This window comes from Lissotriton vulgaris, chromosome 12, assembly GCF_964263255.1.
Source record: "Lissotriton vulgaris chromosome 12, aLisVul1.2, whole genome shotgun sequence".
NCBI classification, from domain to species: domain Eukaryota; kingdom Metazoa; phylum Chordata; class Amphibia; order Caudata; family Salamandridae; genus Lissotriton; species Lissotriton vulgaris.
Genome location: NC_141700.1, coordinates 575,319,322 through 575,332,724, shown reverse-complemented (window position 1 = coordinate 575,332,724; position 13,403 = coordinate 575,319,322). Strand labels below are relative to the sequence as shown.

The 13,403-nt window shown below is 42.8% G+C and overlaps 1 protein-coding gene across 3 annotated transcripts in view; it reads left to right on the top strand.

The window, feature by feature from the left end:
• Nucleotides 1-13,403, top strand: part of LOC147677778 (fatty acyl-CoA hydrolase precursor, medium chain-like) — a 356,692-nt gene that overhangs the window by 67,024 nt on the left and 276,265 nt on the right. For all 3 annotated transcript variants that reach the window (XM_086945437.1, XM_086945438.1, XM_086945436.1), the window contains one exon: nucleotides 3,210-3,414. In XM_086945437.1, the coding sequence (XP_086801563.1) occupies nucleotides 3,210-3,414 (205 nt within the window). The remainder of the gene's footprint in view (nucleotides 1-3,209; nucleotides 3,415-13,403) is intronic.

The following is a 13,403-nucleotide window of genomic DNA, read 5'->3' as shown; positions in this document are numbered from 1 at the left end:
GTTTGGTCTGGGATAATCCAGACATGGAATTTTACAGGCTATTGCTGAGGAATTGCCTTTCTTTGGATCATATGAAAGAAATTCCTCAGCTTAACTATGTGCTAATGGGCTTTCAGGCCCTTGGGTGACCAGAGTTGTCTACAGTTCCTGATCCCATTACAAACCCTGACTTAGAATAAAGCCAACATTATTGGTCTTAGGGAGTCTAAAAGGTAGGATCTTGAACTGCAAAAACGAACTTTTTGTGTGGTTTTTGTTACCCTTAAAATAACTATGTATATCGAGCCCTATTTGATATTTGCAGACAATTGCTTTCATCGTAATGTTTTAACTAGATTTTGCCTTGGGCTGAAATGTCATTTGTTGGCGGTCCCCAAAGGCTGGTCCTTGGTAGAGAGTCTTCAACTTTGTTGCTGTGACATTTTCCCCATACAAATACCCTTCATTTGATCATATTTTGCGATATGTATATTGAATTATATTGTAAATTTAACATTCCTCTTCTCAGGGGTATGAATATAGCACAGGCAAGATCCACGCTTATGTTTTTAAAATTGTTAACGTCCGAAGGCATCTGTTTTCATATTGTTGGGTTTTCACAGGGTGCGTTAAAGAAAGCCTGAGCTTGGGTAATTCACTGTTTTAAATTTGATCATTTGAATTGATCGGTATTTATGCTAAGGAGGATTTTACACAGTCCAGCTGTATTATTTTCTTAGTCTGTCTTGTATGTGTTATGGAATGGGCTTTCCTGAATAAACGTTTATGAAACTGATATCTGGAGGAGTTTGCACTGAGCATGGCTGACATCGAGCAGGTTCCAGCTCATGACTTGTATAAGAAGAGCCAGAGGTGGGTTCACAGGAGTTTGTAGACAGTGAGACGTAAGCTGGTTGATAGAGTTGTCACTCTCTGGGGCATAGTTACAAGGGGATTGCACCACTGAAACGTCACTTTTTTCGACTTTCCGGTAGCGCAATCCCCTGCAACATATTTACAAAGCGGCATTAAGCCACTTTGCATGGCTTAACACCGCTTTTTAAATATGGTACACTTTCACGCAGGTATTTGCGTGAAAGGGGCGTGCAATGGGCATTGCTGTGGGTGTTCCATCACAACACCCATTGCTTTTTGACGCTGCACCAGATGTACATGGATCTGTAAATCGGAGGCAGCGTCAATAAACAAAAGCAGATGTTAGATAGGTGCAACAAGGAGAAATACTTTTATTTCTCCTCCTTTTGCTTTTTTTAATGTGTGCGGCAGAATGCAGCACACTTAGAAAAAGGAAAATGCTATTAATGATTGTTTTTGTGCAGGAAGGTGTCCCTTCATGTACAAAACCAATTATTAAATAATGGCGAGTTGCAGCACCGGCAGAAGTAGCAAATCACCATTATTGATTGTTTATGTGCAGGAAGGGGACACTTTCCTGCACATAAACAATCATTCTGTGCAACACAGGCACCCTTTTACTATGACACAAGGTTGCCTGGGTTGGTGCTAGGCAGCTGTTTTTAGCACCAGCACTAGGGGGAAACACAGGGGCGTGCTATATTTTTGTAAATAGGGTGCATCTCTGCATTTTGGAAATGATGCAGCATTGCAAAATTTGCCGCAGCGCCTCACTGCACTATTTCCTTGTACATATGTCCCTCACTTTGCTTCAGGAAAGGTGAGAGAGTGGGATTAAAGACAAGTTTCAGACAGGTACTCTTGGGGCTTAATACTTGTAATGTAATAAGGTAATCATTTGTAATCCAGTCAGGAAATGAGCTCGATGTGATATAAGAATATTGTTGTCATAATACCATCTGAAATACAGATCGTGTCCTCAAAGTCATCTGCAAAAATAATATCACCTCATTTTATATAATCGAAAACCTACAACCAATAGGATGATATCTTCATAAACAATATTTAGGATGTGATATTTATTTCTTGCAAATATGATATTCTTACCTTCAACCATGAGCTGGAGATGAACTGACCCAAAGTTTAATTTCAGCCAACCAGATTTATTAAGCCAAGTGACATCATGGGCCCTATTAATGCTCCCCACACATAGGCAGGGGCATATTGATGGGTATGTGCAACTAGGTGGGGACTCTCTTCGGACATGACTGGAAACCGATTCAGAGACTGTGTTGGACACCTTTAAAGGGCCCCTCAGAGTACTTCACCGAATCATGCTATGCACTTTAAGGCATAGTGGAGCCCGAAAAAATGCCTTGGTTGAAAACAGCAGAATCATAGGTTACAGCATGCTTTGCAGAGGGACACAGCAACATTGTAGTGAGCTATCGAGAGCCTTACTGTGCTCTACCATGGTCAGCGCTTCTGTCCTTTCTTTCTTGACACATGTCCTGATTACTAGGTAGGAGCCCCCCGATTCGTTAAAAAACAGGCAATAAGGTTTCCAAAGCAAGCCAACAAACAAAAATACATATGGACAGTTTTTGCTTATTACATGCCATTGCACCAGGGAATATGATTTTGAAAACACTGATATAGTATGCAAGAAATTGATCTATAGAAGGACCCTAAAAACCTGGCACAGCAAGCCCTAAAACACGTTCCTGCCTAGAAAATACATTTAGTTACCAAGAATAAAGTAGGAAGGGTTTCAAATATTATCTGACAACCTACAGTTTGACTTCCACCTAGCTAAAATAAATACCACAAACAGCAAAGTATACATTAGCATGCCCTCCCAAGAGTTATGGTTAGCATGGCTGTTGTGAGCTATGGTTAAAATCCTAACCATAACGTGCACATTTCAGTTTTAATATGTGATCATAACTGTGATATTTGTTTGGGGTGAATTTCTGTGGTTGTTTTGCATACATTCAAATGTTATAACAAAGAATTCCATAACTTCTCTTTGACTTTAGATTTTTTTTTTCATTGAAGCCATACGCATGTTTTTGGACCAGACCAGCCATCGGTCATCTTTTTTTGCCGCAGCAGTTCCCACATTGGAGGTGGTATCTTAGCCTAACAAATGCCAATTTAGCTGGATAATCCAAATTTGAAAGGGCAGCCATGGTGGTTAAAGAGAGTCCAAAGACTAAAAAAAACTGTGATTAACAATTGGTTTGGAGGGGCGAAGGAGAGTAAAATTGATGACAACACTAGGAGTTCTTTAAAATGATTTATATCGTTGGTATAAATGAATGGAATAATACAGGTAATTTTATTTTACACAGGACAAGATGATCACGGCCCTCTAGTTGCAACAAAATATGGACAAGTGCAAGGAACACAGCTCCGAGTTAGAGGAACAGACAGAGCAATCAGCATATTTTATGGAATTCCCTTTGCAAAAGCTCCACTTGGAGAATTGAGATTCTCTCCTCCAGAACTTCCTACGCCATGGACTGATGTCAGGGATGCAACAGCCTACTCCCCACTGTAAGAAAGCAATGTTTGCTCATCATACGTAAGCCCTCTGTTATTCGTATATGCCACAATAGAACTGCATTATATATATATGATTGTATATGAATAAATGTGTTTTAGTACCAAACCAACCTGGTGGAAATTACAGGTTATTAAACATTTACTAGGTCTTCATCTCCGCAACTATGGTCCCACCCACTCTGGTGGACACACCTTGGATCTGATCTTCACTTCCCTTCCTAAAGTCTATTGTCATCCTCCTAAGTATATCCATTGGTCTGACCATAAAATGTTAGATTTTTCTTTTTTACACCCCCCCGAACCCACTACTTACCCTACCACTCAGTCCATTAAACGCAGACCATGGCACAAAGTCACTCCTGCCAGATTTACTCAAATCTGGAAAGAACCAGGGCTTTTAAACTCGGATGACATAGAAACATCTCTCTCCAAATTCAACTCCTCTTTGGCGTCAGCCATTAATACACTGGCCCCCCAGAAAACTGTTAAACAGCCAATTATGGCTAAAAGGGAAATATGGTACACCGAGGCCCTCAAAATAGAAAAACAAAGATGTAGGAAACTAGAGAAGTGTTGGAGACGAACACGAAAGGAGGAAGATAAGGAACAATATTTGATAGCTATGAACTCCTACTATAAAAATATCAAAAAGGCGAGGAAAACCAGCCTCACCTCCCAAATCACTGAAGCAGGCAACTCCACTCGAGAGCTATTTAGGGTCATAAAGGCCTTCACCAGCCCAGCAATGTGTGAGAGCCCAGACACCTTCTCCCAAGACCTCTGCAATAATATCTCCCAGTTTTTTGAAGACAAAATTGAGGGGATATATAAGAAAATCATGCAAGTCGCAGGCCCACCAAAGAATGAAGCCTCTGAAACCCCCCTTATGATGACTCCTGGGAATACTCTCAATGTAATTCCAGAAATAACCTTGCAGCAACTGGAAACACTCATTAACAAGATGAAGACCGGTTCCCCTAACGACTTGATCCCTGCTAAATTGATCCCTTCCTTGACAGAATCCTTAGGCCCATCCATCCATAGGATAATAAATCTCTTCTTTGCCGAAGGAAAACTCCCACAACACTGGAAAGAAGCGGTTGTGAACCCTATTCGTAAAAACACCACTCTACCCTGGTCAGAGCTCTCCAACCTTCGCCCCATTTCCCTCCTCCCTTTCATTAGCAAACTGGCTGAGAAACACGCTAATACCATCATTTCCAGCTTTATCGAGGCAACAGGGGGCCTGGACCAATCACAATCTGGGTTCAGGCCCAACCACAGCACTGAATCAGCCCTCCTCTCGGTGACTGATAAGATCAAAATGTTGCAGGATAGAGGGGGCTCCATGATTCTAGTGCTGTTGGACCTGTCTGCGGCCTTCGATACCGTGTCCCATAACATCCTTCTCAGCCGTCTGCAGGGAGTGGGGATAGGAGGCCTAGCACTATCCTGGCTGGAGAGTTTCCTTTCCGGGAGGTCTCAATCTATCAGCCTTGGCCCCTATAGTTCCATCTCGAGGGTGCTCACGAAAGGGGTGCCACAGGGCTCCTGCCTTAGCCCCACATTGTTTAATGTTTATGTGGCCCCCCTTGCTGAGATTGTACGAAAATATGGGTTCACACCTGTCTCCTACGCTGACGACACCCAGCTCCTCTACCCTTTCAGCTCCCTTGGCCATAAAGTCAAGGAAAACTTTGCTGAGGGTATGAGGGCAGTGTCACATTGGATGGCTGCAAACTGCCTCCAATGCAACGTCACAAAAACAGAGATCATGCTCTTCGGCAAAGCAAATCTTCTGTGGTCTCCCGATTGGTGGCCGCTGGATCTAGGTCCAGTTCCAACGTCAAAGCCACACGTCAAAAACTTAGGGGTAAAAATTGATCAAAACCTAACCCTCAAGGAGCACACTAACCATATCGTAGGATTGTGCTTTCACACCATCGGCCTCTTAAGACGAGTCTTCCCGTACCTTCCTGATACCTACAGGAAGACCCTCGTACAGGCCCTGGTTACTAGCCGCCTAGACTACTGCAACGCCCTGCTGACACTTGCCAATGCAGATGCAGTGGGACGTTTGCAGGTAGTCCAGAACACGGGGGCTAGACTGGTCATGAGTGCACCACCCAGGACTCCATCCAAGCCCCTGTTGGAAGAGCTGCATTGGCTTCCCGTACGGCAGCGAATCAGTTTTAAAATATGTTGCACGGTTCACAAAATCCTATATGGAGATAGTCCCAAATATCTCTCCCAATCACTGGAGCTATATAAACCCTGTCGGTCACTTCGCTCTTGCAACCAAGCTCTCTTGAAACCACCTGTCACAAAAAAATCTAGACAGGGAGATCGAGCATTCTCCTCAATCGGCCCCGCTCTATGGAACAAACTTCCCACTGATTTGAGACTGACCACTAACCATCTGTCTTTCAGAAAATCCTTAAAAACTCTACTATTCCGAGAAGCATTCCCACCGCAATAATCACCTACACTGCATCTGCAAATGTAATGCTTAGCCTTGGAAGAGCAAAGCGCGGAGATACCCTTACGGGATTGATTCCTGCGCGATATAAGAATTTAAAATAAAATAAAATAAATAAACATACATGCTACTCTGCCTAGCAGTAGCATGTATGTTTATCTACATAGGGCTGTGTAGGTCTAGTGGAAAAAAATAAAGAAACAGCAGATTAACAGAGTGACAGTGTTACTGTGACATACAGACTGGGTTACTGATTTAGAGGCTGCCAACACCGAATTGATGTGGATTGCATACCCCTCATACAACGATCCGCTATATCCCGCCATTTATTAGTATGAACCAACAATCACCAAACGTGACCGTGAGTGCATCACCTCTGCACAAGACTCAATTTATTTTCATTTGTGTGATAAGAATTAAGTGAAGGGGCAGTCAAACAAAAACGGTAAGCCCAATGAGGTATCTACAACTAGAACAATAACATATTTGGTTTAACTCAATATCTCACATACAGTGTCCAATAATTCTTTACCAACAACACGAAAGTAAGTAAATAAAGGATGACTTGCAGGTGTACTACATCAGTTCTTATACCCTCATATCTGGTGTATAATGGCAATTAATACATGATGTGATAAATAATGTTTTAATGTGGTGCAGCTCACAGTTTGACATGTTAGTAGTGGCCAATATGACCTAAAAGAACCAAAGGATTGATATAGATAGATAGATAACTTTATTAGTGTGATTACTTACATGGCAATAAATTATTAGATTTAAAAACATTAGATTTTTTTTCTTAAAAGGGAAGGAAAAAAGAGTAATAAAATGTAAAAGTGCATGATTCAGTAATATAAAAAGTCAATACTCATTGCTCCAATGAGAGGGAGGGCAGCAGCATACGTAATTGTTGTCTAGACAACCCGGATAGTGTTTTACAGGTGGCCATAGTAGAATATGTCTTAGATACCGAGTCCATATAATTCCGATCTTCAAGGTAATCAAATCGCAGTATAAGTGTAGTGAAGAAAAAACATCAGACTGAAGGGGCCCGGATAGTTAGGGGTGAGGTTTTCAGCCAGGCAGAAAATATGGAATAAGATTGAAGGAAGCACCATGCAGCTCACTGTGTGGGTTCGAAATAAATTGAGCATGCCACCTGATTATGTGTTGTTGCCAGAGCAGCATCTCCGGGGGAACCATTTGGTTACTGTGTGAGAAGTTGCTAGCTACGTGTTTTTGGGATTATTACCCCCATTATCTGCATAAATCGTACAAAACCACACACCAGCTGAACATCTCCACCTCCAAAGCATACTTGCACTGCTTGCCTGCAGGATCGTATCCCCTTGATTTTTAAAAAGGGCTTTAATAGCAGTCGCCATTCAAAGTGCAGCTTTCTGCAGATACACAATAGGTGTAAAACATTCTCTTTCACTTTCCCACATAGGTGGGTAGTTAATGTATGTGCTTGTTTCCAAGGTGGCAGGTGCAACAGAGTTGGAAGAATGCCCATTCAGAAGTGAAGATATTTTTTTTTCGTTCTCTTGGTGAATCCGGCCCCTAAGTAATGTTGTGGGGAGGGCTTGGTATATCTCCGCAGTCGAACCATCCATGGGCCCTTTCTTTGAGCGCTGCCTTGTCTTCCACCATTGACACCCTTTTCACGGTCTTGTTTACAAGATGTTTGAAGCTGTTATGCGTCCCTGGGGCTGCCCACAGTTCCTCCAGGCTCTATCCAGGATTACAAATAGGTCACAGCTGCTCATTACTATTTTGAGGGTATTTCATTCCACAAATAGGCATTCAGCAATCCAGGCTCGGCCCCCTTGATTTTGTGCCAGCACTTGAAATTGGAACCTTTGTGGGAGAATTCTTAGATCTGCAGACCAAACTCCAGTCTGATTTGGGTGGGTGAGGTATATTTAGATAAATAAAATATAATTCCTACTGATTTTAGGACTATATTGTCCAATATGCCCGCATCTCTTTCCCTCTCTTGGTGAAACCGGCCCCTAAATTATGTTGTGGGGAGGGCTTGGTATATCTCTGCAGGACGAACCATCCATGGGCCCTTTCTTTGAGCGCTGCCTTGTCTTCCATCATGGACACCCTTTTCACGGTCTTGTTTACAAGATGTTTGAAGCTGTTATGTGTCCCTGGGGCTGCCCACAGTTCCGCCCGGCTCAATTTCTCTAATGAGGCTGACAAATAGGTCATGGCTGCTCATTACTATTTTGAGTGTATTTCATTCCACAAATAGGCATTCAGCGATCCAGGCTCAGCCCCTTTGATTTTGTGCCAGCACTTGACATAGGAACCTTTGTGGGCGAATTCTCAGAACTGCGGACTAAATTCCAGTCTGATTTGGGCAGGCGAGGTATATGTAGGTAAATGAAATATAATTCTTACTGATCTTAGGACTGTACTGTCCAATATGCCCGCATCTCTTCCCCTCAGACACTCGCTCCCAATAGAGATAGTTGGAATACTTTTTGCTTGTAACACCTGGAGCAGTGGCATGAGACTTGGACCAACAGTTTTATGTTTAATGGTTTTTAATGCCACCGCGATTGAGTTTCCTCTTGTCCCATTGGCTTCTTTTTGTGTCTTAAACGTGCCTTTTTTTATCTATTATCATCCCCAGGTACTTATATTCCTCAACGACTTTTATTGTTTGGATAGCCATATATCAGCAGTGGTTAGATGTGTTCTTTTATGGATTTAGTCGCATCACTTTCGATTTATCTAAGTTGATGCTTAGACCATTGTTAACAGAGTAACTTTTGGTTACCTCTAGTAGATGTTAAAGACCATTCAGAGTTCGGCTGATCAGTACAAGGTCATCAGCGTACAGTAAATTGGAAAGTGAAACCCTCCCCATCCTTGGGGCGTGTGATTTACATTTATCCAGTTCCGTCAATAAATCAGCCATAAACAGATTGAACAGGGTTACAGGCAGCACACACCCCTGTTTCAAGCCCCTCGTAGTTGCTATTTTTCTGAGCAGGGAGTTGCCGTCTCCTAGCTTCACTTGGACCCAGGTTTCAGTATGTAGAAGAATCTGTTGATTTAAGAGACCAGATGGTATGTTTCTTTTACTGAGTTGAGCCCAAAGTTTCTTTCTGTCTATTTTATCGAAAGCCGATGAATATTAAATGATTAGTAGAGAAAGGAAAAGTATGTTCGTTGTAGTTCCCATGCCCTTACAAAAACCCGTCTCGTTGATGGAAATGATTGATTTTTCAGGTGCCCAGTCTGTAAGATGGTCCAGGAGAAGACCAACATAATATTTAGCCTTGTTATCAATTAATGCAACCAACCTATAGCTTTTTGCTTTGTTCTTATTGCCTCTCTTGTAAAATGAGGATATGATGGACCCCCTCCAAGAATCTGGTATACTTTCTCCTCCCAAGATCTGTTCAAACAGACTTAGTAATGTGTAGTGTTCTCCTCTTCTCTTCCCTCGTGGAGGCTCTCATGCCTGAGACACTCCACAAGGAAGTCGTAGAATTAGAGTATTAAGAAATGCTTACCTTTGAATGCGAACGGACCGGGAGTCAGTTGAATTGTAGCTGTTGACTCTTGGAGGCTCTTCATAATTGTTGTCTGGCTGAGTTATCAATAAAGTGAAGTTAAACTTCGTATGTGTAGCCTGGATTCACGACACAATTTATGGCGACGATCTCAGCCAGAACGGACCCTCGCATTCGCCGAAATCGTCAATTTCCTTGAAATTGGCAAAGAAATAAAAGACGTTCTATCTTAACGATCTTCATTGAACCGGAGTGTTCATCGGCTTGTGTCGAGCAAGGGCATTGGCTGCTTCATCGTAACTTCACCCTTCTCATCATTCACTTCCTTTTCATAGAGTAAAGCACCTCCTTCATTGTGATCGCAAGATTTGAAAGTGTCTCCTCACCCCGTAAAGCGCAGAAGACCGTCAGTCAACTCAGTCCTTGCTGAATCTATTTCAAGGAAGAAGTCTGATGAGCTACATGGGTGGTGAGTTTCCTGTGGTGCCTTTCGTTATAAAAAGGTGAGACTTTCTTTGCATATGCATATGCAGCGTCGGCAGAACTTTGCTCACATTTCATCCAACCTAATTTATTTGCGGTGAGTTTCATATGGTGCCATCTGTTTAAAAGGTGAGACCTTCTTTGGATGCAGCGTCTGCAGAACTTTGCTCACAATTCATCCAGCCAAGTTTATATTTGTATGTTTCTTGCGGCTGTTACTTTCACAATTGACATCCCATTGATTCAAACAGCCTGTGAAGTGTGAATTTTCTCTATTTTGACTGTGCATTCAAGACTTATCTCCGCTGATTCAAACAGCTTTTAAAGTGTGAGCCTCTGTTTTTATCTTCAGCCCAGGTTGTTTTCTATACAAAGAAGTACGCTGATTAGCACAGCTTTCGAACTTTAGTCATTATACTTGATTCACTTTGGTCACATTTATCATCACATATTGTATAGTTTTATCTGTTTCTGATAGGCTTAGTTTTTAAAATGCTTCTCACGTTGGGATTCATTAATGTGAGGTAATTATATTTTAGGATTTATTATGGTTTGCAATATTTTTACCAGTATTTAATTTTAAAGTGCATATAGCTTTAACACATTTTACAAGTCTACCATGTCTACTCCAACTACTAATATAACTGTTAATCCATCCAAAGAACTCATGTGCGTTCCGGGTGATCCTCCTGTTCCTTGGGTACAGGGGAAGGAGTTTTATTAATTATACCTTAACTATTGACCATGCAAATAATTTATCAGCCGTGAGGAAAAAAGTCTTTTTAATACATAGTTTATGAACTGACGTCTTATAATATACAGCAAACTTAATAAAGATACTGTGTCAAGCTATTAGACATTTGGATAATTACTTTTCACCAAAAGTTTGTATTGGTGTAACTCGTTTCAAATTCTTCCAAAGGAAACAACCTAAGAATTAATCATTCGATGATTTTGTTACTGCACTTCAGAAACTTGCTGTATATTGTAGATTTGGTGTTATAGACGAAGAACTGATAAGAGACCAAGTGGTCATGCATACGTTTGATTCTTCCATACAAGACAGGTTATGGGTTAATGGTGATAACTCCCTTAAAGACGTCCTTGCAGTTGCTAGGAAAGCTGAATAATCTGGTAGATGTGCAAAAGGTCTCAAGAATGAGAGTTCTGATAGTGTGCAACAAGAAACTGTTGCCAGAATCCTGTCTAACAAATCTAAAACAAAACCCACTGCTAAATCTTTTATTAAGAAAGGTAGTTATGGGAGGAGGAGCTTCGCGCGCATCCTAGATGGCCGCGTGAGCTTAGGGATCCCAAGACCCTTGTAGCCCCCCAAATATATCCTGTTGTTTATCCTGTCTACTGTGAAGTGCTTATTGCAGCGGAACTGAAGGAGTGTCGATTGCTGAAAACCGTGTCACGAACGTGCCCCGGGGACCAGAGTTAGAGGTCCGGACAGTTTGAGGCTTGTGTCTCTTGGTTTCACTTTCGATCTCGCTTGGAACTCCCTGATACCTCGCTGAGACCCACTCTGGAAAAGTTGACACCCTGATAGACAACAGAGGATCCTACTATGAGGGCGCTTTAACGGAAGTGCAGAATTGTGGAATCGGGATTGAAGGTTTTTGCTGCGTGTCACACCAGTCATTGCGCCGAGGCCTAAGATCTTTGCCAACAGCACGGACAAGCAGATGGCTGCCGGGCATTCCTAATGAGTCGTCAGTAGGATATTGGTCCAAATACAAAGGCTATCTATCGCTTCTGCCTTGAATCGAGCGACGAACGTTGTCCCACAATGGCGGCTAAAGCGGAGGGAGATAAGCAACAACTGAAGTCCACTAGAGGTGGAAGGTATACCCAAACTAACAACATGGACCGCTATGCACAGACTAAAGGGTCGCCTGGTGGACTCGGAAAGTCGCAAGAAGGAGCGAAAGAAACTTCTGTGCTGGAAGCGGAGCTGATGCTACAAGACGTGATGGTCGCCATTGATGGTATCAAGTCCTCTCTCGGACAACAGATGGAAACCCTGGCTTATAAATTGGATACTGTATCAATTGAGGTAAATCTGATTCGGACAGACCTCACGAAGACAAGTGAGAAAGTAAAATCACTTGACATCAAGACTGCTAGTCTTACTGACGATGTAACCGAACTGCAATCGGAGGTTCGGAATTTGCAGTCCTCGAATGATCTGGCTATCCGTAGACTGGAAGATTTTGAAGGATGGGCCCGGAGGAACAACGTACGTCTTATTGGAGTACCAGAAAAGGCGGAGGGGCAGGCGGCGGATCTCTTCGTCGAGGATTTGGTACTTAATCATCTGAATCCCAAAGGCCTGAGCAATATTTTTACCATCGAGAGAGCGCACAGAGTTCCCGGAGATAGACCGCGTGACGGTGCCCCGCCTCGACCTTTGATTGCGAGAATATTTAATTTTAGGGACAGCGATGCAGTCCTCCAGGCCTCCAGATCTGGGGACCCTTTGAAATACGAAAACTCATCCATCAGTATTTTTCCGGACTTCACACAAGCGGTCCAGAAGCAGAGAATGAGCTTTATGGGAGTTATGCGAAAGGTTCGTCACCAGGGACTCAAGTACGCCATGCTATACCCGGCCAAGCTGAGAATTGAACATAATAAGAAAGTTTATTTCTTTGATAAGCCGGAGGTTGCAGCGGACTGGTTGGACACCTTAACTGCTCAGCATGAACCCCAGAGACAGAGTGGAGATGAAGGAGGGGGCTCACACGAACAAGAATAAGTACTCTTGCTGTGGGAACCGGGGAGCAATTGGGGACGGACTACTTTTGTATTCTTTCCGATAAAAACTTTTTTGACACAGTAAATATGGGGGGGTCAACGGGCTATTGGTGGGTCTCTCCCCTCCTCAGATTTATCTTTTTTGGTAGTTTAGCTTAGATGTGGGGGCGACAGGCACACTGCAAGTTGGGGAGGCTTGAGAGTCTTAAACAGGGGTGCAGGGAGGGGGGTAGTGCAACGGGAGGTTTGGTGGGAGGGGGGTGGGGTGTTAATTTTTTGTTTTGTTCTCATGTTCTTTGTGTTTTTCCAAGACATCGTATTCCGAGATTGCTTATTGATGTTGCAGGGATTGGAGGAGGGTTGGACCTTCTTTATGTTCTGAGATGGGGGGTAGGGGGTTGCCAGTTTTGAGTTGGAATGTGAATGGGTTGGGGGATAAAATCAAGCACAGTGTGGTCCTGCAATTCCTTAAAAGTCATTCTCCTGATGTTGTCCTACTCCAGGAAATGCACTTGGTAGGTAATGCGTGTAAGGCGATGCACAGGAAAGGCTACCGGATGGTTGTGCATGCCGGATTTACTTTGGGGTCCCGGGGAGTTGGGATACTTCTTAGAAACTCTCTTCCATTTGTAGTTGACTCCGTAATTGCAGATGAGAGGGGTCGATACATAACAGTGTTGGGACGTTGGGAGGGATACACTCTCTCCTTGGTCTCTATT